Here is a 23492-nt window from a genome sequence, read left to right as displayed (position 1 = left end):
CCTATTTCTTATGTTCTTATGTAAAATGCAAGAGGAATTCAGCAGATCAGGCAGCATCTATGAAAAAAAGTATAGTCAACATTATGGCCAAGATCAAGTTCTGGGAAAAAGGATAAAGCAGTAGATTTAAAAGGTGGGGGAGGGGAGAAAGAAGCACAAGGTGATAGGTAAAATCGGGAGGGGGAGGGATGAAGAAAAGAGCCAGGAAGTTGATTGGTGCAAGAAATACAAGGCTGGAAAGGGGGGAGTCTGATAGGTAGGGATAGAAGATCATGGAAGAAAAGAAGAGCCCCAGATGGAGACAACGGGCAGGAAAGAAGGAGAGAGAAGGAAAAGGGGATGGAGTAGAAGGCGGAAGTGGGGGTGGGGCATTATCACAAGTTTGAACTTTTTTGGAAAAGTAAACCAATGAGGTCACAGTGAGAACTCCATACGATAGCAGCAGGAATTGAATCTGGTTTGTCTGTAATATAAAGCATTGTGCTAACCACTACAATACCATGGCCCCCCTGATATTGAGGCTTTCTTTATAAGCCATTACTCAGAGTAGTTTGAGAAGTTTTGGACCTCTTATCTAAAAAAAAGGTGTTCTGATATTGGAGAGGGTCTCAAGAGGCAATCCATATAATATTAGGAATTAAAGGGTTCATGTATGAGGAGTGTTTGATGACTCTGGGAGTGTACTTACTGCAGTTTTTGAAGAATGAGTGGGGAATGAGTGGGCCTCATAGTAGTAGAATGTCCTTTTACAACAAATATGAAATGGAATTTCTTTAACCAGAGCCTGAATCTGTGGAATTTATTCCTGTTAACCAATATAGCCTAGATTTTGTGTGAATTTAATGGCTTTGATTAGTAATGGCTTCAAATGTTGCAGGAAAAAGGCACAAAAATGGGGGTTGAGAAGAATTTTAAACTAACTATGATCAAAAGGAACCTTGACAGGCTAACTGGACTAATTCTGCTCCCATTCCCTGTAGCCTTATAAACCCAGTATTTGTAACTATAGAATCTTCAGTCAGAGAAGCAAAAAAGATCACAAACATTAAAACACTGAAAATGCTTAAGTAAATCAGCAAGTCAGGCAGCATAAATAAAGATTCAACGTATTAGGCTAAAATATTTCATCATGACTGGAAAGGAAGTGAGAAAGAATACTTAGCTGGAGGAAATGAAGGAATACAAACAGGAAGAGGGTAGATGAGTGTGTGGGGGTAGGGGGATGAAGTGAAAAGCTGGGAGGAAAGTAATAAAGGAGTGAAGAAGAAATTTAATAGAAGAGGAGAGTGAATCATGGAATAAAGAGGATGAAGGGAGCCAGAGAGGGTAACCAAAATGCAAATAGGAAAGACAGGAGGTAGTCGAGCGTACATATTGTAAATTAAAGAAAGATGTTCAATCCATCAGTTTGAAGACCAATCGTACAAAATATGAGATGTTGCTCCTCAGATTTGTGAGGGGCTTCATCTATGCAGTAGAGGAGGCAGTAAATTGGGAACAGGAAGACAGAAAGATCCAAGCATAGCAAAAAGCCCAGTATATAAACTTATAACATCAATACTTACACTTGCATTCTGCGGTATTGTGACTTTCATTTTGGGATTTGAACTGGATACTTTTGCAGTACCTTTGCGTTTCTGTCAATGACAAGTTCAGACATCAAAGTATCAGCAGTAATACCCCAGATGCACCAGCCCCAGACAGATCTTAGCCTAGAAAAGCAAGTCTCTACCGTCTCAGTGATCAGACATAAAAACAAAGCACCTCAACAATTTCCTTATGATTACATGTTAGTTCAGACCATAACTGCTCTGCTTCAATTCATAAAAGCAAGCAAGCAGAAAACAATGACAGAAATTTTCTTTGTAACTAATTTCATAAAACTAATAGCATTTTAAGTTATATTAGTGAAAATATGACTCATCACTTACATTTGAAGTGTATTCCTTATATGCTGCCCTCTCTTGTGGGGATATGCTCTAAGAAAATAAAGCAGTGGCCAGAATCAAATTTTGTTCAAAATAAAATGCCACCTCAAAGCTGCTGTATATTCTGCTTTTTAACATTGCATCTGCAACCCATTAAACAACAGTTAATGATAATCCGCTTGTCTAGCTAGGAAACTCTCAAATGTCATATAAATTTTACCAGCCAGATTTGAGGAACAGGAGCAGTTTTTAAGCAAAACACACAAAATGCTGGTGGAACACAGCAGGCCAGGCTGCATCTACAGGGAGAAGCACTGTCGACGTTTCGGGCCGAGACCCTTCGTCAGTACTAACTGAAAGGAAAGATAGTAAGAGATTTGAAAGTAGGAGGGGGAGGGGGATATCTGAAATGATAGGAGAAGACGGGGGTGGGATGAAGCTAAGAGCTAAGAATTTTGTTTGGCAAAAACATGGCTTTAAGGTAAAGGGAGGGAAGTTCAAGGGGGATATTAGAGGAAGGTTTTTCACTCAGAGAGTGGTTGGTGCTTGGAATGCACTGCCTTTGTCAGTGGTGGAGGCAGATACACTGGTGAAGTTTAAGAGACTAATAGACAGGTATATGGAGGAATTTAAGGTGGGGGGGTTATATGGGAGCCAGGGTTTGAGGGTTGGCACAACATTGTGTGCCGAAGGGCCTGTAATGTGCTGTACTATTCTATGTTCTAAAAGGTATGCAGAGCTGGCGAAGGGAGACAATCTTGGGACAGGAGGCTTAGGGAGAAAGAAAGGGGGAGGGAAGCATCAGAGATGAAGAACAGGCAAAGAGTGATTGTGAGAGGGACAGGGAGAGAAAAAAAGAGAGGAAAGAAAAAAAGGGAAAATAAATAAGGGGTGGGGTAAGAAAGGGAGGAGGGGCATTAACGGAAATTAGAGAAGTCAATGTTCATGCCATCAGGTTGGAGGCTACCCAGCCGGTATATAAGGTGTTGTTCCTCCAACCTGAGTGTGGATTCATCTTGACAGTAGAGGAGGCCGTGGATAGACATATCAGAATGGGAATGGGATGTGGAATTAAAATGTGTGGCCACTGGGAGATCCTGCTTTCTCTGGCAGACGAGCGTAGTTGTTCAGCGAAACGGTCTCCCAGTCTGCGTCGGGTCTCACCAATATATAAAAGGCCACACCAGGAGCACCAGACACAGTATACCACACCAGCCGACTCACAGGTGAAGTGTCGCCTCACCTGGAAGGACTGTCTGGGGCCCTGAATGGTGGTGAGGGAGGAAGTGTAAGGGCAGGTGTAGCACTTATTCCGTTTACAAGTGCCAGGAGGGAGATCGTTGGGAAGGGATGGGGGGGATGAGTGGACAAGGGAGTCGCGTAGGGAGCGATCACAGAGTGAAGCAGAAGGAGGTGGAGGGAAAGATATGTTTGGTAGTGGGATCCTGTTGGAGGTGGCGAGTTACAGAGAATTATACATTGGAGGACAAGGGGAACCCTATCCCGAGTGGGGTGAGGGCAGATGTGCGGGAAATGGGAGAGATGAGTCTGAGAGTTGATGGTGGAAGAAGGGAAGCCCCTTTGTTTAAAAAAGGAAGGCATCTCCTTCATCCTGGAATGAAAAGCCTCATCCTGAGAGCAGATATGGCAGAGATGGAGGAATAGTGAGAAGGGGATAGCTTTTTTGCAAGGGACAGGGTGGGAAGAGGAATAGTCCAGATATCTGTGAGAGTCTGTAGGCTTATAGTAGATATCAGTAGATAAGCTGTCTCCAGAGATGGAGACAGAAAGATCTAGAAAGGGGAGGGAGGTGTCAGAAATAAACCAAATAAATTTGAGGGCAGGGTGAAAGTTGGAGGCAAAGTCAATGAAGTCGACGAGCTCAGCATGCGAGCAGGAGGCAGCACCAATGCAGTCGTCGATGTAGCGAAGGAAAAGAGGGGGACAGATACCGGTATAGACTTGGAACATGGACTGTTCCACAAAGCCAACAAAAAGGCAGGCATAACTGGGACCCATACGCGTGCCCATGGCTACACCCTTGGTTTGGAGGAACCAAAGGAGAAATTATTGAGAGTAAGAACTAATTCCGCTAGACGGAGGAGAATGGTGGTAGAGGGGAATTGGTTAAGTCTGGAATCCAAAAAGAAGCGAAGAGCTTCGAGACCATCTTGGTGGGGGATGGAGGTATATAAGGACTGGATGTCCATGGTGAAAATAAGACGGTGGGGGCCAGGGAACTTAAAATCATTGAAAAAATTCAAAGCTTGAGAAGTGTCATGAACATAGGTGGGAAGAGATTGAACGGGGGGGGGGGGGAATAAGACAGTGTCAAAGTATGCAGAAATGAATTCGGTGGGGCAGGAGCAAGCTGAGACAATAGGTCTACCTGGACAGGCAGGTTTGTGGATCTTGGGTAAGAGGTAGAAACAGGAAGTGTGGGGTGTGAGAACTTTGAGGTTGGTGGCAGTGGATGGGAGATCCCCAGAGCTGATAAGGTTGATGATGGTATAGGAGACGATGGCCTGGTGCTCCTTAGTGGGGTCATGACCGAGGGGTAAATAAAAGGAGGTATCAGAGAGTTGTCACAGTGCCTCAGCCAGGTAGAGGTCAGTACGCCAGACAACAACAGCTCCCCCCTTATCAGCGGGTTTTGTACTGTTCGGATTAGTGTGGATGGAGCGGAGAGCAGAGCGTTCGGAAGGAGTGAGGTTGGAATTCGAACAGGGCGTGGTGAAGTCGAGACGGTTGATGCCCCGTGAGCAATTAGCAATAAAGAGATCCAGAGCAGGCCGAAGACCAGAGCGGGGTGTCCATGAAGAGGAGGAGGGTTGAAGACAGGAGAAGGGGTGGAGGTGAGAAGAAGTAAGCTCGAAGACGGAGCCAACACCGAAGAAGCAGGCTTGATTGTGTCAGCCTCCAGCTGCAACTCCAAACTCGAACTCCAGACCGTGTCTTCACATGCTCCGACTGTGACTCATGTCTCCCCTTCCGCCATCACCACTCTGCAATTCCCTGTCCCTCAGATTCCATTGTCAACTCCTGGACCCTCAGACGCTCCATCTTCCTCTCACCCCAACCCTTCCCTCTCCACTGACACTACCAGCCTCCCTCCCCCCTCTGATCCCATCTCTCATCCGTGCCGGGTCTTTACCAATCCCTCCGACCTTCAACTCTCTGAGGCAGAGCGCTCTGTCCTCATTAAGGGCCTCAGCTTTGTCCCTCTTCGCCCACACCTCAGCGAGTTCCGCGTACGCCATGACACGCAACTCTTCTTCCACCGGCTCTGTCTTCAAGATGAAACCACACTCAAGCTGGAGGAACAACACCTTATATTCTGTCTGGGTAGCCTCCAACCTGATGACATGAACATCGAAATTTCTAACTTTCGTTAATGCCCGTCCTTACCCCATCCCTTATTCATTTATTTATTCCCCCTCCTTTTTTTCCCTCTCTCTGCCCCTCTTACAATCACTCTTTGCCTGTTCTCCATCTCCCTCTGGTGCTCCCCTCCCTCTTTCTTTTTCCCGAGGCCTCCCATCCCATGATCCTTTCCCTTCTCCAGCTCTGTATCACTTTTGTCAATCACCTTTCCAGCTCTTATCTTCATCCCACCCCCCCCAGGTCTTCTCCTATCATTTCACATTTTCCCCTCCCCTTCCTACTTTCAAATCTCTTACTATCTCTTCTTTCAGTTAGTCCTGACAAAGGGTCTCGGCCTGAAACATCAATTGTACTTCTCCCTGTAGATGCTGCCTGGCCTGCTGTGTTCCACCAGCATTTTGTGTGTGTTTGAATTTCCAGCATCTGCAGATTTCCTCACGTAGGAGCAGTTTTTAAACTCTTTTTAACCGTTTTAGTCCTTTAGAACAAAAATTGAGCTGCAGAAACTAGGTAAAAATCTATGGAAATCAGATAACTGTTATTGAAAACAACATTTGAAGAAGATGTGGTTTCTTTCTGAATACAAGATGTAGGTGCCAACTGTAAACTTTAAATATGTCCTTGGATTTAAAGGTTGACATTCAGTGATCAGTCCTGTGGTCGTTGCTGAGTATGCAGCCCTGAACGCTGAGTTGAACTCCGAACTCCTCCAGCTCTAATAGCATGCACTAGCGTTTATGCTACTGTGGCACCTGTACACCCTTGGGTGTGATACTTGTTAATGTAAACAATGTATTTCACTGTATGTTCCAATGTGCATGTGCTAAATAAACTTCAATCTTGATTTCATAAACTGGCTGCTAACATTTAGAGTGTAGTAGGGAGTCAGCATTATGGTAAAAGCTCACCATGATGAGAAAACTTTCAGCCAAATGTACAACAGATTTGAAAATAGTGTACTGTACCAAAGTCTTATGTACATATCCATAGGTAGTACTCTACTTGTCAACAAGGAGCAAGAGGGAGTGTGCTTAGAATGCACGAAATCTAGCAAGGAAATGGAAAGTTAAGAATGGCAGCAATGGAATGCTGTGGGACAAGCAGTAGTGCTAGGGCTGGGAGAGATACCAGGCAAAGTCATTTGATTCCAATCAATTAATTTACTGATAATTCCCCTCTCCCTGCTCCCTTCCCACTTAGTGCTCAATAGAGACCCACATCAGAATCAGATTTATCATCATTCCAAGTCTTGAAATTTGATTTCGTTTTGCAGCAGATTTACAGTGCAATACATAAAAGTACTAAGTACTACAATCACAACATTTTACACTATTGTCAGAGGTATATTGATCAGTGTATAAAACTTAAAATGGTATAGACAGCAGCAATGGTTAATACCAGAGGACACCATTTTAAAGTGTGTGTAGGAAAATGTAGGGGAGATTAAATTAAAGATACCATATTTTAAACTAAGTACTGGGTGTCATGGTTGATGCTAATCCATTAGACTCTTAGATAGACATGTGCATTTAAAAAAGGAAGTCAATGGACTGTAACGCAGGGTTAGGCTGCCTTTTTCTACTCCATTAGCAAGTCTGAGTGAAATTCCCTCCTCTCAAGCTTCTGATTTCCTGAATGGTAGCTGGTCAAAACACACTGAGCAGGTTAATTTAGGTCAGCACATTTAATTTAGGTGAACTGTCAGAGATGTTAATCTTCTCTGTTTTTTACCTTATGCCCACTATTTGATGATACTGACACCTCAGTGAAATTATTCCTTGATCATTTTATCAGATCGCATTCTCTAGGTCACCATATTTAGACTCCTATTTCCTTTCCAAAGTATGCAATAACTTTCTGAGAATCGTGAACCAAATCAGCCATTTAGTGGCAGGAAGGGACTAATCCCCTTTTCCAAGCTTGATATAACTAGATTCACTCCAGTCTCATGACTAGGGCATATGATTTGGCAACATGTTGGTATTCCAACATGTTAACTACACCATTTCCCCCTTTACCATTTGTAGACTAGTAAGGCTTGTTACCATAAGCCAGGCTTCTAGATTGATTTTGTATTGGTATTGTTGCTCTTCCGCCATCTTTTTATAACGATCCTTTTGAGCCTGAGAAACTTTCCGCCATCTTTTCCCAATTTCCACCATCCGATCTTTGAGATTCAAATGGTTCAGTTCACCACCTGTAAGTAGTTCTTGAGAAAATTTCTGATAGCCATTCCTGAAACATAGAAATTACTCAATCGATTAAAATTCCTCAGCCTATAAGTACCAAAATAAACTCAAGATGCACTTAGGGCTAATTGTAATTCAGAAAAGTATTACAAAATCCATTCCTTCAGAGTTCCTCAACCAAACACCAAAAGCAACAACACTCTATAAATTACAAAGGACACATAAAACAAACCTTTGGCATTTCTTTATAACCTTTAATATGATTTGGTCATCTCCAGCATGCAGAGTCACTGCAGCCTCTCTAGTCTAAACAAAGGTGATGAATACAGGAGTGAAGTTATGTATGGTTGAATGGATCCAGTATAAAATAATATAGATGGTCTTGTAGCACAGTTGCAGATAGACAGATAAGGAATTGGGAGATTAACAACTGAGGATTCACATTGTATCAAAAAGAGTCAGGTAGGCAGAGGTGGTGGGGGTGGTTCAGTTTGTAAAAACTGAAATTAAATCCTTAGAAGGTGGTAACATGATAAGAACAAGAAGATACAATAGGCCAAAGTCAATGTAGTTTCCTTAAGAGGAGATCTTGCCTGACAAATCCATTGCAATTCTTTGAGGCAGGATAGACAAAGGAGGATCAATGAATTTTTACTTGGACTTTCAGGCCTTTGACAAGGTGCCAGACATGAGGTTTCTAAATAAGCTAACAATAGATAGAAAAGATGCTAGCATGAATAGAGCAGTGATTGGCAGGAGGCAAATTGTGGGAATAAAGCAGGCCTTTACTGATTGCCAGTTAGTGACTACTACTGTTCCACAGGGATCTGTGTTATGAATTCCCTTTTTCCATATTTATGCCATGATTTGGATGAAGGAATTGATAGTTTTTTAGCCATGTTTCTGGTTGATTCAGATAGCTGATGGGGTAGGTAGCGTTGCAGAAGGAAGCAGGAAACCTGTAGAATGACTTAGGTATTTTAGGAGAATGGATAAGGAACTGCAAGATGGAATATATATTTTAAGGAAGTGTAGGGTCATTCACTTTGGTAAAGGAATAAAGGCGTGGACTATTACTCAAATGGGAAAAAAAATTAAAAATCAGAGGTACAGAAAGAATTGGGAGACCTTGTGCAGGATTCCTTAAAGGTTAACTTGCATGCTACCAGATGTATGAATGGCAAATGAAATGTTAACATTTATTTTGTAAGAATTAGAAAACAAAAGCAACTATATATTGTGAGGTATTTTATTTTTTAAGGCATTAATTAGACCACACGGAATATTATAAACAGTTTTGGACACTATCTAAACAGGCAATAGAGCGGATCTAGAGGTGGTCAGAAAAATTATCCTGGGAACGAAAGATGTGATTGATGGACCTATATTCACTGGAGTTAGAAGAATGAGAAGAGGTCTCATTGAAACTTACTGAATATTGAAAGGCCTAGATAAAGTGGACATGCAGAGAATGTTCCTAATAGTAGGAAAGTCTAGGATTAGAACATCGCTGTGGAGGAGTTTCTTCAGCCAGAGTGGTGGATCTATGAAATTCACAGTCACCAGTTCTGTAGAGGCAGAACATGATGGGTTCTCGATCAGTAAGAGCAACAAAGGTTACCAAGCAAAAGGCGAGAGTTGAGAGGGATAATGAATCACCCGCAAAGCAATGAGCTGAACAGCCTCAATGGACTGAATTGTCTAATTCTGTCCTTAAGTATTATGGTCTTATAATCTCAAACTATAACTTCTAAATTAATCATAACAGCCATCTTCCTTTAGGTTTATTTTACATGCCATTCAGAGTCCTCAATGTGCCACTTCCTCACTTTTCCATAATACTGCTTCCAACTCATCGGGACAATGAAATATAAAACAATTTATAAAGTTTAGTTGAGATAAAATGAGTGCATATTTAATTACTGGTTATATACTGGGGGTTTTAAGTGCTTCTCTGTAACTCTGATAACAAAAAGAACAGCACTTACATTGGTGGTTTTTTTGGTTCCCCCTCAAATTTTATTTTTTTGTTCACATTTGTAGCTGGTGTTCGTACTTCACTCAGTTCTTTCTAAAAGAGGAAAACATTTGTAAAAAAAGGATTACAATAATAAAAGTAATACACTTATGAAGTGAAAAGCAGGACACTAGTTCTTTCATTTTAGGCCTTTGTTCAAAGGTTTTCTTTTCTTTCACCAGTATATGTAAATGTAGTAAAAGACAACGGTAGAACACATTGTTCAGAACTTCAGCTACTTTAGGTAAAGAGACAGAAAATATGGACCAAAGATTTCAGTTCTTGAAAGTAATCTAATAACTAAGAGTATATCTAAACGCCATGAAAAAACAGAATTGAAGCAATTCCTCTTACTGTACAACATCTGCAGGCCATTCAGTCCAGAATGTTGTGGGCGAACTTAGTGACAATTTAAGTAAATGTCCTTCTTTCTATTATCAATTTATTCTATTCGTATTGATATGTCTAAGAGCTAATTCCAGACACCTACACTGCATAAAAAGTTCTTTCCTCTCACATTGCCTTTAAACTCCCTTCCACTCTAATCTTACAGGTCCTCTGCAGATTCACTCGTGTTAACTTCATATTGAACTATAGTTATGTTAATAGTGGAGCAACGTTATAAGCCACTGCTGCAAAACTCCTGATGCTCTTCAGTAACAACTTTTTTAATGCCACCAAAATACTGGCACTTATGTAATAAATAGGTGGTGTGTCTTAAAGGGCCAGTAGGGGTTATTCCATACTGCATCTCTAAATAATTTGCTTCCCATGTTAAAAAATCTATTTTGGGTTCCATCAATGACACATTTTTATAAAGATATGGAGAGAAGAAACAAGAAGTACAGAACCAGTAACTATTGTGAGTTGCAACATACATAGATAGGTTACATTGATGACACAGATGAAACGCTTTCCATCTCCTTCACAATGTTCAGAAGATTTTTGTCAATATTACATTCATTTGGTCAAACACCAAGCATGTGCACAATAGTGTTGAGAGCTCCACTTGGAACTTAAGTATGGATCTGGGGTTGAGAGGGTGAACAGTTGTAAATTCCTTGGCATCCACATCACCGAGGATCTCACATAGTCTGTACACACCGGCTGTGTGGTGAAAAAAGCACAACAGCACTTCTTTCAGCTCAGACGGTTGAAGAAGTTTGGCACAAGTCCCCAGATCCTAAGGACTTTCTACAGGGGCACAATTGAGAGCATCCTGACTGACTGCATCACTACCTGGTACGGGAACTGTACTTTCCTCAATCACAGGATTCTGCAGACAGTGGAGTGGACAGCCCAGCGCATCTGTGAATGTGAACCCCACTTTTCAGGACATTTACAGAGACAGGTGTATAAAAAGGGCCCGAAGGATCACTGGGGACCCGAGTCACCCCAACCACAAACTGTTCCAGCTGCTACCATCGGGAAATGGTACCGCACAGGCTTCTGGATTGCCACTTCCACTTCCACCAGGCCATCAGACTGATTAATTGACGCTGACACAACTGTATTTCTGTGTTATATTGACTGTCCTGTTGTACATACCATTATTATAAATTATTATAATTGCACATTGCACATTTGAATGGAGAAGTAATATAAAAATTTCTACTACTCAAGTATATGAAGGATGTAAAACTAAAGTCAATTCAATTCAATAGTTTCTCAATACACAGAGCTGGAAGAGTTGCATTTTTCATTCTACAATCAAATGCTACTCTTGAGCAAACTAAGAGTAAAGGATATTACAAAACAACTCTGTAGCAAAGCAGGCATACAACCAGGTTTATCACTGCAATAAGCACCTCAATTAAGTATAACATGTTGATATTTTGCTGCAAATAAGTATCTCATTTCCTAACTCAGTCAAGAGCCAGTTGCTTTGGAATCCAACTTGCTTTAAGAACAGAGAGGTGTATACCTCATATCGCTTTTGATCCTCGGCGGCCTTTTTAATCCACATTAATTTCTCCTTTTTCTCCATTGCACTCCAAGTTGCCTCCATTGCTTTTAAAGCCCTAGTGCGGTCATTCTAAAAATAACAAAGATGAATTATGAAGTCCAGCATTTTTGCAAGATACTGCCCAGATCACAATCAGTTGACACCAAAAGCATGTGCATTACTTCAAAAACCTCCATTCTCTCAACTGCAGATTAAATAAATCCCAAAAGAATGCAGGGCATAATTAATGAGTTAATTAAGAAATGAGAGTGAAATAGGGTCCAAATTACAGAGGATTTAGTAATAATGTGCAAAGTTCATATAATGTAGCACTATAGTTTGCAGAGAAAGTAAACAGACTCTACTTATAACCATGATGTTGTGGGATCAAGCATGTCACAAACTGGGTTCTTGGTGTGTAAAATGAAAAAAAGTAACTTAAATCTTACATCAGAATCCTACAATTGTTCTAAGAAGAAATGCTCAAGAAAAATATGACATTTTAAATTTACATATGTTAAAAGCATCTATTGAAAAAAGTCATCTTCTCAACACTTGGAAATCTTGTATGTTCACCAGCTAACTTAAGCATTTATGCTGGGCTTCATAGAGCATCTTTGTTTCTCAAATCCTGAGCATTTTTTCATAATCTGGAGATCTTTTAGGTTCACCAGCTAGTGAAATTCTAAATTCTCTTAAAACCGGAATCAAAGTCAAAAAGCAGACAAAAAAACATCATATTTGCCAATAATCAAGTTAATTCATATAATGATAAAGGAGCAATGAGTGCTCATTAAACTTTTTAAAATCCTTCTCTGGTGCAGTATTATTTCCAAGTAAATCTGGCTAGAGGGTCAGGAGCTAAACCTGGAAGTCTAGATGCTTAATACAATCCCTTTTATTTACTATGAACATGCATATTTTCATTATCAGTCCTGCTCATAGCTGAGAGATCTTCTTTGCTGAAATTTTATCTCTGTCCAGTTTTTACCCTTAGAAAATCAAATTATTACTGTAAACAGTAGTGACTACATGAATTCCATAAAGTGCTAATTTAATATAGATCTGTACATATATGGAAAGACCTCTTGGACCTCTCGAAAAATACAGAAAGTACCGAAGTAACAGCATTTCAACTGAAAGCTTCTGTGGAAATTTTCCAGAAGAAATTCAAGAGTATCACAAACCTTGAGCATTTAAAATCTGCCACAACAGCTCAGTTTAAATTAACAAAAAGCTTGATACAATTGAATTCTTCACTTCAAAAGCTAAGGGAGATATTAGTAAGTTACAAGAGTTACATACACCAGGAGGTTTTAGACTATGTTTTAGTATGTTCTAGTTGAGGATTTAGATAGTGAAACAGGCAACAGAAAATGGAGAAATGAAATGGAATTTTTTCTCAGAATATTCACAGGACATTGGCCTAAAATGCATTGGTAAATCACCTTTCATTTCAAATCCAATCCTGGATCAGTCCTGAAGGGGTGTGCTTATAAAAAATAAAAATTGTTGCTGTATTAGTACTATTAATGGCCTTTCATTAACACAAGATTTCAACTGTTTAGTTAGCACAGCAATCTCACATTGTAGGAGGGTAATCATATCTGGGAAACATGTTAAAATGGACAAAAAATTGGTTCAGTTGATCACGTATTTCTAAACTGTTGAAGACATTCCAAGAAACCAAATAAACTAAGTTATAATTTCAAAAAATTAAAGGAACCCAAAGTAGTCTGCATTAATAATTACAACGGACCAAGCTTCATAATAACAGATCTGCTAATATCTATTTATAGAAAACCTTTTTTTTTTGAGGAGGGGTGTTTGGTGATCTTTGAGACATTACATTTCAAAGTGCACTTCCAACCACACTGTGGGAATGTCTACTGCACATTATCATAACAGAAGAATCTAGATAGATAGTTTGATCCAAGTCATGATGTAATTAAGGAAGCAGCTAAGTTAGAGTAATTACAGTAATGGATGGAGCTACTCTGATTACCATGTCAAAAAAAAGCTAACAGAGCCTCTTTGCCAGCATGGATGTACAGTCCTGCAGGTTTGGTAAGTAGCCTTGATCACCATCCATTTGAAGAGGTCGCTTCCTCTCTATTTTAACAACTAGACTAATACATACCCTGTACTTGACCAGATAATCGCCAATCACATTCTGTTGCCAGATCTCTTCTGCAGTCTTGGGTGGCTCTGGCAGTTTTCCACGGACAGCAGAGCCTTTTCCATCTTTTCCATAGCCCTGTCTCTTCTGTTCCGATTCAGCCTTTGCTACTGTTTCCATTTGTCGATATTTTTCCTGTTGCAGCAAAAAGTTTCATAAGTTCTTTTAAAAATTTATCACTTCCTTTAATACTAGCTTACAGATTTGAGAGCTAATTTTTGCTGGATTGTTGATTATCTATGGTATCATTTTATAATATTCCATTTCAAGTAAAATTATGCTTGAGTTTTGCAAGGTCTTTCAAAGAAGGATTGCCAAATGAAAATACTAAATTTACTAGTTATCTCCTTTAGAGGACAACAATCTAGCATTTTCCCTTTCCAAAATTTACATTTCTGCAACACCTTTAGCACTTTTATCACTCAAACAATTCCTAGCTTTTAGGTTGTGAAGCCTGCATGGTGAAACATGATGCCACACAATGGGCCCCAATAATTAAAGAAGAGATATCAACCAAAAGGCAAAAAATAGAAAACACACACCCAAATTACATGCATTATTTTTAGAAGAATAATGTCTTTAATTCTTTCATGTATGTGGCACCAACTGTTGTGAACAAAGATCATCATTAACAGCTTTAACACTGAGTGACTCTCAGGGTTTGGGGATCTGAGGCCTAAACTGGTCTATATCAGTCAGCCCATGTAACAATGAGCAATCCTCAGTGATGGTAGCTGGGGTCCTGCCACACCAACTCAAATGCCCAATGTCATTTTTGGCCAATGGAAGGTCTGCCCCAATTAGGGACCTAAACCAGCCCGTTTTTTAGACTGCTTGCAATTCTACTGTAGCTGATGTGTAATGCCACAAATTGGTTTGCTGCATAAATCTATAATACACAAAAGGCTGCAGATGCAGGTGCTAGAAATCTAGAGCATCATATAAAGCAACGGGAATAGCTTGCGTTATCACGAGGAAATCTGCAGAAGCTGGAAATTCAAACAACAACACACACAAAATGCTGGTGGAACACAACAGGCCAGGCAGCATCTACAGGGAGAAGCGCTGTCGACGTTTCGGGCCGAGACCCTTCGTCAGGACTAACTGAAAGGAAAGATAGTAAGAGATTTGAAAGTAGTGGGGGGAGGGGGAAATGTGAAAGGATAGGAGAAGACCGGAGGGGGTGGGATGAAGTTAAGAGCTGGAAAGGTGATTGGCGAAAGGGATACAGAGCTGGAGAAGGGAAAGGATCATGGGACGGGAGGCCTCGGGAGAAAAAATAACTCAGTGGATCAGCAAGCATCTACCAAAAGAAATGAAAGTCAATGATATGGTTCAAAACCCTACATCAAAACTTGACTAATGAACAGCCCAATGAAATAACAGAAACATCAACTCCATTTCCATCATAGGTGCTGCCTAACTTCCTAAACTGCTCCAGTTCTTCTGTGTGCTGCCCAAATGTTAAACTATTGTCTTTTAACCTTGCACCTGCAAGATTAATATTTTTTAATATTTTTAATATTTGAAATATTCTTTAATACTTCACTGCAACAATCTAAAATTCCTATAATACCGGTTATGCTACTAACACATTTCAATTCAATATACCGATGGTGGAATGAGATAAAATCTTTAAACAAAAGTTTTTGAATTTATCATGAAGGATCTTTAACCTCTTCCCTCTTTTATTACAATCTACAAACCATGGACATCTGGGAACACCATAAACCAGGAAGCATGATGATTAAGAATAAGAAAAGAAGAAAATACAACTACTACACAATATTCTTCTGTGCATGGTCAAAAGAATATTGCAGAATAAGTTGACCATACAATTCTACTACACCAATTAGGGAGGCTAGGAAACAAAGTAAATGATAAAACAATGAATAATAGAAAAGGAAAACAAAAAGATGAAATTAAGAAGAGTTTCTTATATAGTATTTCCATATACATAGAAAGTTTTGAAATTTGCTTTAAACAATATTAGTCAATCTTTAAACATTTCTATAAAGACAAACAGGTAGCAAAAACTTCACATTGACTGCAGTTCTAGTTAATAGGAGCAAGACAAAGTAGTTGTGTGACCTTCAGAATTCAAAAAAAAGTAGCAACAAATTAGATGGAACTTCAATAAACCCTTCATTTGAAATAGGAAGTGCAAATGGAATAACATTGCACGGCATAGATTTATTCACTCCCAAACTAAAACCTATTTAAAACTTGGAAAAGATCACATCTTCACCTCCTCCTACTTTTGACAAATACCATCAACTTGTGTAACAAAACTTGCAGTCAGGTTAAGGATCCTAAAATATTGGAGGTTTCATTTTGATTAGGGTTTTAAAGACTGAATCAGACAAAATAATGGAGTGCCATCATTTACTCCAGTTACGTCTTTGCTTCTCAAGTTCAAAACATCAGCAAATTATAATTTAATTTTATTATTTTTATTTAATTTAGAGATTCAGCACAGTACCAGATCCTTCCAGCCCAACAGGCACAGGCCACTCAATAACAACCATTTGATCAATTAACTTACTAATCTATACTATTCTATATGTGACCTGTTCACACAATTATTAATAAAAATGTTGGAGATGGAAACTAAGTTTCATGGTTCTTTACTGGCAGAGTCAGAAAGTTGACACACACATACAGATCAATACTTATGTAATAGCGCATGCAACAACATGTTACTAAAGTAGTCCCTTATGTGGTGATATCATATGTCAGAACATGATTGGGCAGAGTTCTGAGCATACACAGAAATCTGAGAATGATCGAGAAACATCGAGAAGTATGGCGTGTGGTTTTGTTGCTGTTGTAAATAAAAGTTCTACTCTTCCTGAATATGGTTTGATCTTAGTAACCCATGGTACGCATAAAGAACACAACATGGTGTCAAAAGTCGGTCTGGAAGAATAATATGTTTCTGAATATGGGAGGGTCGAAGAAAAAGAGATCAAACTGTCTTGGTGCTTGCTAACAGTTTTACAAATGGAAGGACTGCAATTGCCACCATCACTTCACTTGTCTGGGAGTGTAGCTGAGCACTGGAGATAGCTTAAACAATATTTTGAAATTTATTTATCGGCAACCTAATCAGATAAAAAACCGGAAAAAATGAAAGCTGTGATTCTACTCCATGTAATAGGTGACGATGCAATTGAGGTATATAACCATTTTACTTTTGAAAATGAAGATAATTTCAATTTAAAAGCAATAATGGACAAATTTGATGCATTTTGTATACTGAAGCATAATGTGACCTATGAAAGATATAAATTTTTCACATGTAAGCAGAAAGCTGGTCAATCAATCAATCAATCAATCAATTTGTTACTGAATTGACACACCACAGTAAAACATGTGAGTTTGCAGAACTGACAGACTCTCTCATTAAAGCCATAATTATTTGTAGTACTCTGGATAATGGTCTGAGAGAAAGAGTGTTAAAATTTGGAAAAAAAGTGTTGGCATTCTGCAAAGCTTCACAAACTGTGATGTTGCAGGCTAAAGAGCTTGTTATTGAAAACTGCAAAGTAGGCGCTGTGAATAAACGCAAACATATTAGAAAAAATAACAAAAGGACAACAAAACCGATGTCAACCTAACAAAACAGCAAGATGTCATCTGAGAGAAAAAAGCTATGTGAATCAGCCAAAGTAGTGTCTAGAATATTGGAAAATATTCAACAAATGCGGTAAGAGTAATCATTTGTTACACTGTTGCAGAATTAGAAAGGAAATAAAACACGTAAATGCAGTGCTTGAAAATGAATGTGCACTCATTGCCATGGTGATGAGGGCCTCTCCCACGGATGGAAAGGGTCTTGTGGTGGGGTGTTCTGGATCTTTTGACATCCAGAGCAGTTCTTGCTCACGTCCTCAATCTGTTTATTGATTCCTGGCCACCACACACAGGCACGGGCAAGACTTCTCATCTTCATGGTACCCAGGGGCCCCTTGTGCAGTTCCTGAGCACTCTGGTGCGTAGCTTGAGAGGAATCACAACTCGTGAACCACATATTAGTGTTCCCCAACACACTGACAACTGCTCCTTCCTCGCTGAGGAGGCTGGAAACAGTGTGTTACCACACACTGGCCATCTCTTTACCGTGATGTCATACACTTCTGACAACATAGGGTCATTGTGTGTTTCTCTTTCAATGAGGCTGTTCGGCACTGGTAACCGTTCCCATAAGGTGCTGCAGCACAGCAGCAGCGGCCTTTCAGACCTGGTGTTACTTTAATTTAATTTTCGAATCTAATTTGATACACAATTTTCGACTGGGGCACATGGATAACAGAGCGACTATCTACCATCACCAGACACTACTACAATACAGAGAGCATCCAAAAACAAACCTTCACAAAGATCTGCTGGCTGAATTACGTGATCTCGGTTTGCTGAGGGGGACGGGCCTACAATCCTCGGACTTGCGCGATGTTGGGAGCCGGAGATGGAGACGTCAAAAGCGATGTGCGAGGAAGCAGAAGCGAGGCAAGCGGGTAGGGGTCCATGCCAGGCTCAAAGCAAACCCTAGCCGGCCAGCTCTCCCGTCCATTCTGCTCTCCAATGTCCGCTCCCTGGACAATAAAATGGACTCCGTCCGACTCCAACGTAATACTCAGCGGGAGTACAGAGTTTGCTCCACATACGTCTTTACAGAGATATGTCTCACTGATGGGATTTCGGACGCTGCCATCCAGCTAGACGGGCTAGCTTTGTTTCGTTCGGACAGAGATGCAGCTCTCTCCGGTAAGGCTCGTGGTGGCGGTGTCTGTGTTTACATCAACACGGAATGGTGTAAGAACTCTGTGCTGGTTTCCAGACACTGCTCATCGCTAGTGGAGTTTGTGGCAGTTCGATGCAGACCATTTTATTTGCCACGGGAATTCACCTCTGTCCTTATATTCGGTGTCTACATTCCCCCCAGCGCTAATGCTAAGGAGGCGCTCTGTGAACTGTACGGGGCCATTAGCGAACTGCAGAACGCACACCCTGATGGTCTGTTTATTGTCGCCGGTGATTTTAACCACGTGAACCTTAAGTCAGTGCTCCCCAAATTTCATCAGTATGTGGACTTTGCAACGAGGGGGGAGAACGTGTTGGACCTGGTTTACACAAACATTCCCGACATGTACCGGGCAGAGCCTCCCCCCACCTCGGATACTCAGACCACATCTCTGTTATGCTAATCCCAGCATACAGACCGCTCGCCAGGCGCTCCAGACAAGTTCAGAAGCAGGTGAAAACCTGGCCAGCAGGAACCATCTCTGCTCTTCAAGACTGCTTTGAGCTCACTGACTGGCACATGTTCAGGGAGGCTGCAACCGATGGCGACTCCACCAACTTAGAGGAGTACACAGCATCAGTGACCAGCTACATCAGCAAGTACATTGATGATGTTACTCTGTCCAAGACCATCACTATACGTGCCAACCAGGAGCCATGGATGACCACGGAGGTGCGTGTGCTGCTGAGGTCCCGCGACTCCGCCTTCAGAGCAGACAACAAGTCAGCCCTAACAACAGCAAGGGCCACACTGTCACGAGCCATCAGAGGGGCAAAGCGTGCACATGCCCAGTGAATCCACAGCCACTTCCAGGACATCGGCGACACGTGGCGCATGTGGAAGGGCATCCAGGACATCACCAATTACAGGACAACATCACCTGACTCTGCGGGTGATGTCTCCCTCCCAGATGCTCTGAATAACTTCTACGCCTGGTTTGAGGCAAAAAATGACGGGGCGGCGAGGAAGTCCACCCCTCCTGCGAATGACCAGGTGCTGTGTCTCTCCGTGGCTGATGTGAGAAGAACCCTTCCGACATGGAAGGCTGCTGGACCAGACAACATCCCTGGTAGAGTGCTCAGAGGGTGTGCAGACCAGTTAGCAGATGTTCTCACTGACATCTTCAACATCTCCCTGAGCAGCGCCATCGTTCCAACGTGCTTCAAGGCTGCCACCATCGTCCCCGTGCCGAAGAAGTCTACAGTGTCCTGCCTAAATGACTACCATCCCGTTGCACTCACATTCAATATCATGAAGTGTTTCGAGAGGCTCGTCACGAGGCATATCAAGACCCTGCTGCCCCCTCACTGGATCCCCTGCAGTTTGCGTACCGTCCCAACCGCTCAACAGATGACCATCACCCTCCACCTGGCCCTAACCCACCTGGACAAAAAAGACACATACGTTCGGATGCTGTTCATAGACTTCAGTTCAGCATTCAACACAATCATCCCTCAGAAACTGATTGGAAAGCTGAGCTTACTGGGCCTGAACACCTCCCTCTGCAACTGGATCCTAGACTTCCTGACTGGGAGATCTCAAGTTAGTCCAGATCAGGAGCAGCATCTACAACACCATCACACTGAGCACGGGGGTTCCCCAGGGCTGTGTGCTCAGTCCACTGCTGTTCACTCTGCTGACCCACGACTGTGCTGCAACACACAGCTGGAACCACATCATCAAGTTCACCAGTGACGCGGCCGTGGCGGGTCTCATCAGCAAGAACGACGAGTCAACATACAGAGAGGAGGTGCAGCGGCTAACGGACTGGTGCAGAGCCAACAACCTGTCTCTGAATGTGAACGAAAGAAAAGAGATGGTTGTTGACTTCAGGAGGGCACAGAGCGACCACTCCCTGCTGAACATCGACAGCTCCTCGATACAGATCGTAAAGAGCACCAAATTTCTTGGTGTTCACCTGGCGGAGAATCTCACCTGGTCCCTCAACACCAGCTCCATAGCAAAGAAAGCCCATCAGCGTCTCTACTTTCTGCGAAGGCTGAGGAAAGTCCATCTCCCACCCCCTATCCTCATCACATTCTACAGGGGTTGTATTGAGAGCATCCTGAGCAGCTGCATCACTGCCTGGTTCGGAAATTGCACCGTCTCGGATCGTAAGACCCTGCAGTGTATAGTGAGGTCAGCTGAGAAGATCATCGGGGTCTCTCTTCCCGCCATCATGGACATTTACACTACACACTGCATCTGCAAAGGAAACAGCATTATGAAGGACCCCACACACCCCTCATACAAACTCCTCTCCCTCCTGCCGTCTGGGAAAAGGCTCCGAAGCATTCGGGCTCTCATGTAAGTTTCTTCCCCCAAGCCATCAGATTCCCCAATACCTGAAGCCTGGACTGACACCTTGCCCTATTGTCCTGTTTATTATTTATTGTAATGCCTGTACTGTTTTTGTGCACTTTATGTAGTCCTGTGTAAGTCTGTAGTCTAGTGTAGTTTTCTCTGTGTTTTTTTTAATTACGTAATTCAGCCTAATTTTTTGTACTGTGTCATGTAACACCATGATCCTGAAAAACATTGTCTCATTTTTACTATGTACTGTACCAGCATTTATGGTCAAAATGACAATAAACGTTGACTTGACTTGAACTACTGTTTTGTGAATAACCTCTGATGAATCCATTTGTGCAGAATCCTTGGACGTTGCCATGTTGCTTGGTCCCCTTGTGGTCCATGTCATACATGTGACCTCCTAAGAAAAGGGACCATCGCTGCAGCCTTTGTGTTGTCATCACTGGAACGCCTTTCCTTGGGTTGAAGATTGACACGAGAGGCTGATGGTTAGTCAACAGAGTAAACTTTTAACCATACAGGTAGTGACTGAATCTCTTGACTCCCCACATGGCTTAGGGCCTCTCTGTCAATCTGTGCGTAGTTGCGTTCAGCTGAAGTTAGCGATCTTGAGGCAAAGGCTATTGGTCTTCCTGAGCCATCTGGAAACTTGTGTGGTAACACAGCTCCTATCCCATGGGGCAAGGCATCACAAACCACTTGGATTGGTAAGGAGGGGTCAAAGTGTGTGAGCACCCTGTCTGAAGTTATGAGTCTTTTAGTTTCTTGAATTCCATTGTCTCCGTCTGTAGTAATACACCTCGTGGTAAAAGTTCACTAGTCCAAGATATGCTCTCAGCTGAGACACATTTTCAGGTGGTGGTGCCTTAAGCACTGCTTCTATCTTGTCTTGAGACACATGTAAGTCGTCATTCATTGAGCTGCTGTGCACACTGTACTCGGCGCGGGATGTTGTCTGACCCATCCACCTTTAATTGTTTTTGTTGACAATAGCTGCTCACTTAGATAACTTCCATAGCTGGTGTTGTGTTGCATGCCTCGAAGTGTGCATAAAAATTATTCAGAGCTTCACCCGGGGAGGCATCATTGGTACAGACAATGCTGTTATTCTTGTGTTGTCAGTAATACACTTGATTCCTGGCCATATACACAGCGAGAGTTCCTCAATGTTTTGAGCCTAGGATGTTTTGCCCTCTTGATACCTAAGATGAGGTTACTCTGGTCTACTCTGACATCTGTCTGTCTCCCAACCTAAAGGCAACATCCAAGGCTTTTAATAGGGAATGTACATGTGTATCAGCCAAGACTTCTAGCTGGGTAATGAGATAACTGTTCTTGAGATGCCAATGTCATCCACAAACTTGCAGATACAGCTGGTGACAGATGAGACACATTACTCAAGGTTTGTGTCCCCTCCACTTGTGTGGCCTCCTTGAGTATTTGTCTGTTATTTCATTCAAAACAATCCTAAACCATAGAGATTGCCTCATTAAGACATATCATGATGGTCTTCTTGACGGGGTTCTCCATTTTCAGCAGCGGCTGATATGTTGGGAATAACGTTATGCAAAGTGGTCAGATATAAAGGTGATGGCATGGGATGGCTTTGTAAGTACCGTATCGCATCCATAAGACCATAAAATACAGGTGCAGGATTAGGCCACTGGCCCAAGCCTCCACCAGCATTTCACTAGTCCAAGATATGCTCTCAGCTGAGACACATTTTCAGGTGGTGGTGCCTTAAGCACTGCTTCTATCTTGTCTTCTATCCTGTCTTGAGACATGTATAAGCCATCCTTGTCGATCATATGCTCACAGTATATTTCCTTTTTGAAAAACTTACATTTCTGTCCATTAGCTCTGAGCCCACTTTCTCATAACCAGGTGAGCACTTGTTCAAGGTTGGAAAGATGTTTGGCGTCACCTTTGCCAGTGACAATGATGTCATCCAGGTAACACTGAGTCCCTGAAATCCCCTGCAGAACCTGGTCCATTTCCCTTTGCCAGATCGCAGGAGCTGATGCTATCCCAAACACCAACCTGATAAAGTCCTTTTGTGTATATTTATTGTCAGGTATTTCTTGGATGCTTCATCGATTCCCATTTGAATGTAAGCCTGGGTCAAATCAATTTTTGTGAAATCTTCCCCTCCTGATACGAAAGTAAAAATGTCCTCAATGCAGGGTAGAGGATACTGTACTGTGCGGAGAACTGGGTTAACAGTCACTTTAAAGTCTCCACGTATACGCTCCTTGCTTGGTTTTCCTGGTTTTGTGCTGGAGGTTTTCTTCATCACTGGAATAATAGGTTTGGCCTATTCACTCCAATCCACTTTTGACAGGACCCCAGTCTGCTGCAGATTTTTCAGCTCTGCCTCTACTGTAGGTCGGATTGCTTATGGCACTGGTCTGGCTTTGTGAAATTTTGGACATGTATTTTCCTCAATCTCAATCTTTGCCTTCATGCCCAGAAGGCATAGATTTCCTATTCCTTTCATGAACACTTCCTCAGAGTCAGCAAGTATTTGTGACAGTCTCTCAGGTGTAGCTTTGCTGCACTCCTTTGCTGACACATTTAGTGCTTTGATGGTTTGCCAATCAAACTGGATTTTACTGAGCCAGCCAATTTTCAGTACATAGAGGATCAGCTGCTGTGTTTTGTCTCCGTGGATCACTGTCACTTTAATTTTACCTTTGGGATGCATTTTCCGTCCTGTGTAAATCTTTAGCAGTA

General features: G+C 41.8%; 1 protein-coding gene across 6 annotated transcripts in view; it reads right to left on the bottom strand.

The window, feature by feature from the left end:
- The window catches only part of LOC132386019 (nucleolar transcription factor 1-like), a 101188-nt gene that overhangs the window by 10507 nt on the left and 67189 nt on the right, over window positions 1-23492 (bottom strand). For 5 of the 6 annotated variants that reach the window (XM_059958290.1, XM_059958287.1, XM_059958291.1 and 2 more), the window contains 6 exons: window positions 13604-13777; window positions 11443-11553; window positions 9490-9572; window positions 7358-7547; window positions 1932-1979; window positions 1566-1637 (listed from right to left, as the gene is read on the bottom strand). In XM_059958290.1, coding sequence (XP_059814273.1) covers window positions 1566-1637; window positions 1932-1979; window positions 7358-7547; window positions 9490-9572; window positions 11443-11553; window positions 13604-13777 — 678 coding nt within the window. The remainder of the gene's footprint in view (window positions 1-1565; window positions 1638-1931; window positions 1980-7357; window positions 7548-9489; window positions 9573-11442; window positions 11554-13603; window positions 13778-23492) is intronic. The other variant, XM_059958292.1, reaches the window with a different exon arrangement.

This window comes from Hypanus sabinus (genome assembly GCF_030144855.1).
Source record: "Hypanus sabinus isolate sHypSab1 chromosome Y unlocalized genomic scaffold, sHypSab1.hap1 SUPER_Y_unloc_18, whole genome shotgun sequence".
NCBI lineage: Eukaryota > Metazoa > Chordata > Chondrichthyes > Myliobatiformes > Dasyatidae > Hypanus > Hypanus sabinus.
The sequence above is the reverse complement of the archived record's forward strand: the minus strand, read 5'-3'. Positions and strand labels throughout refer to the sequence as shown.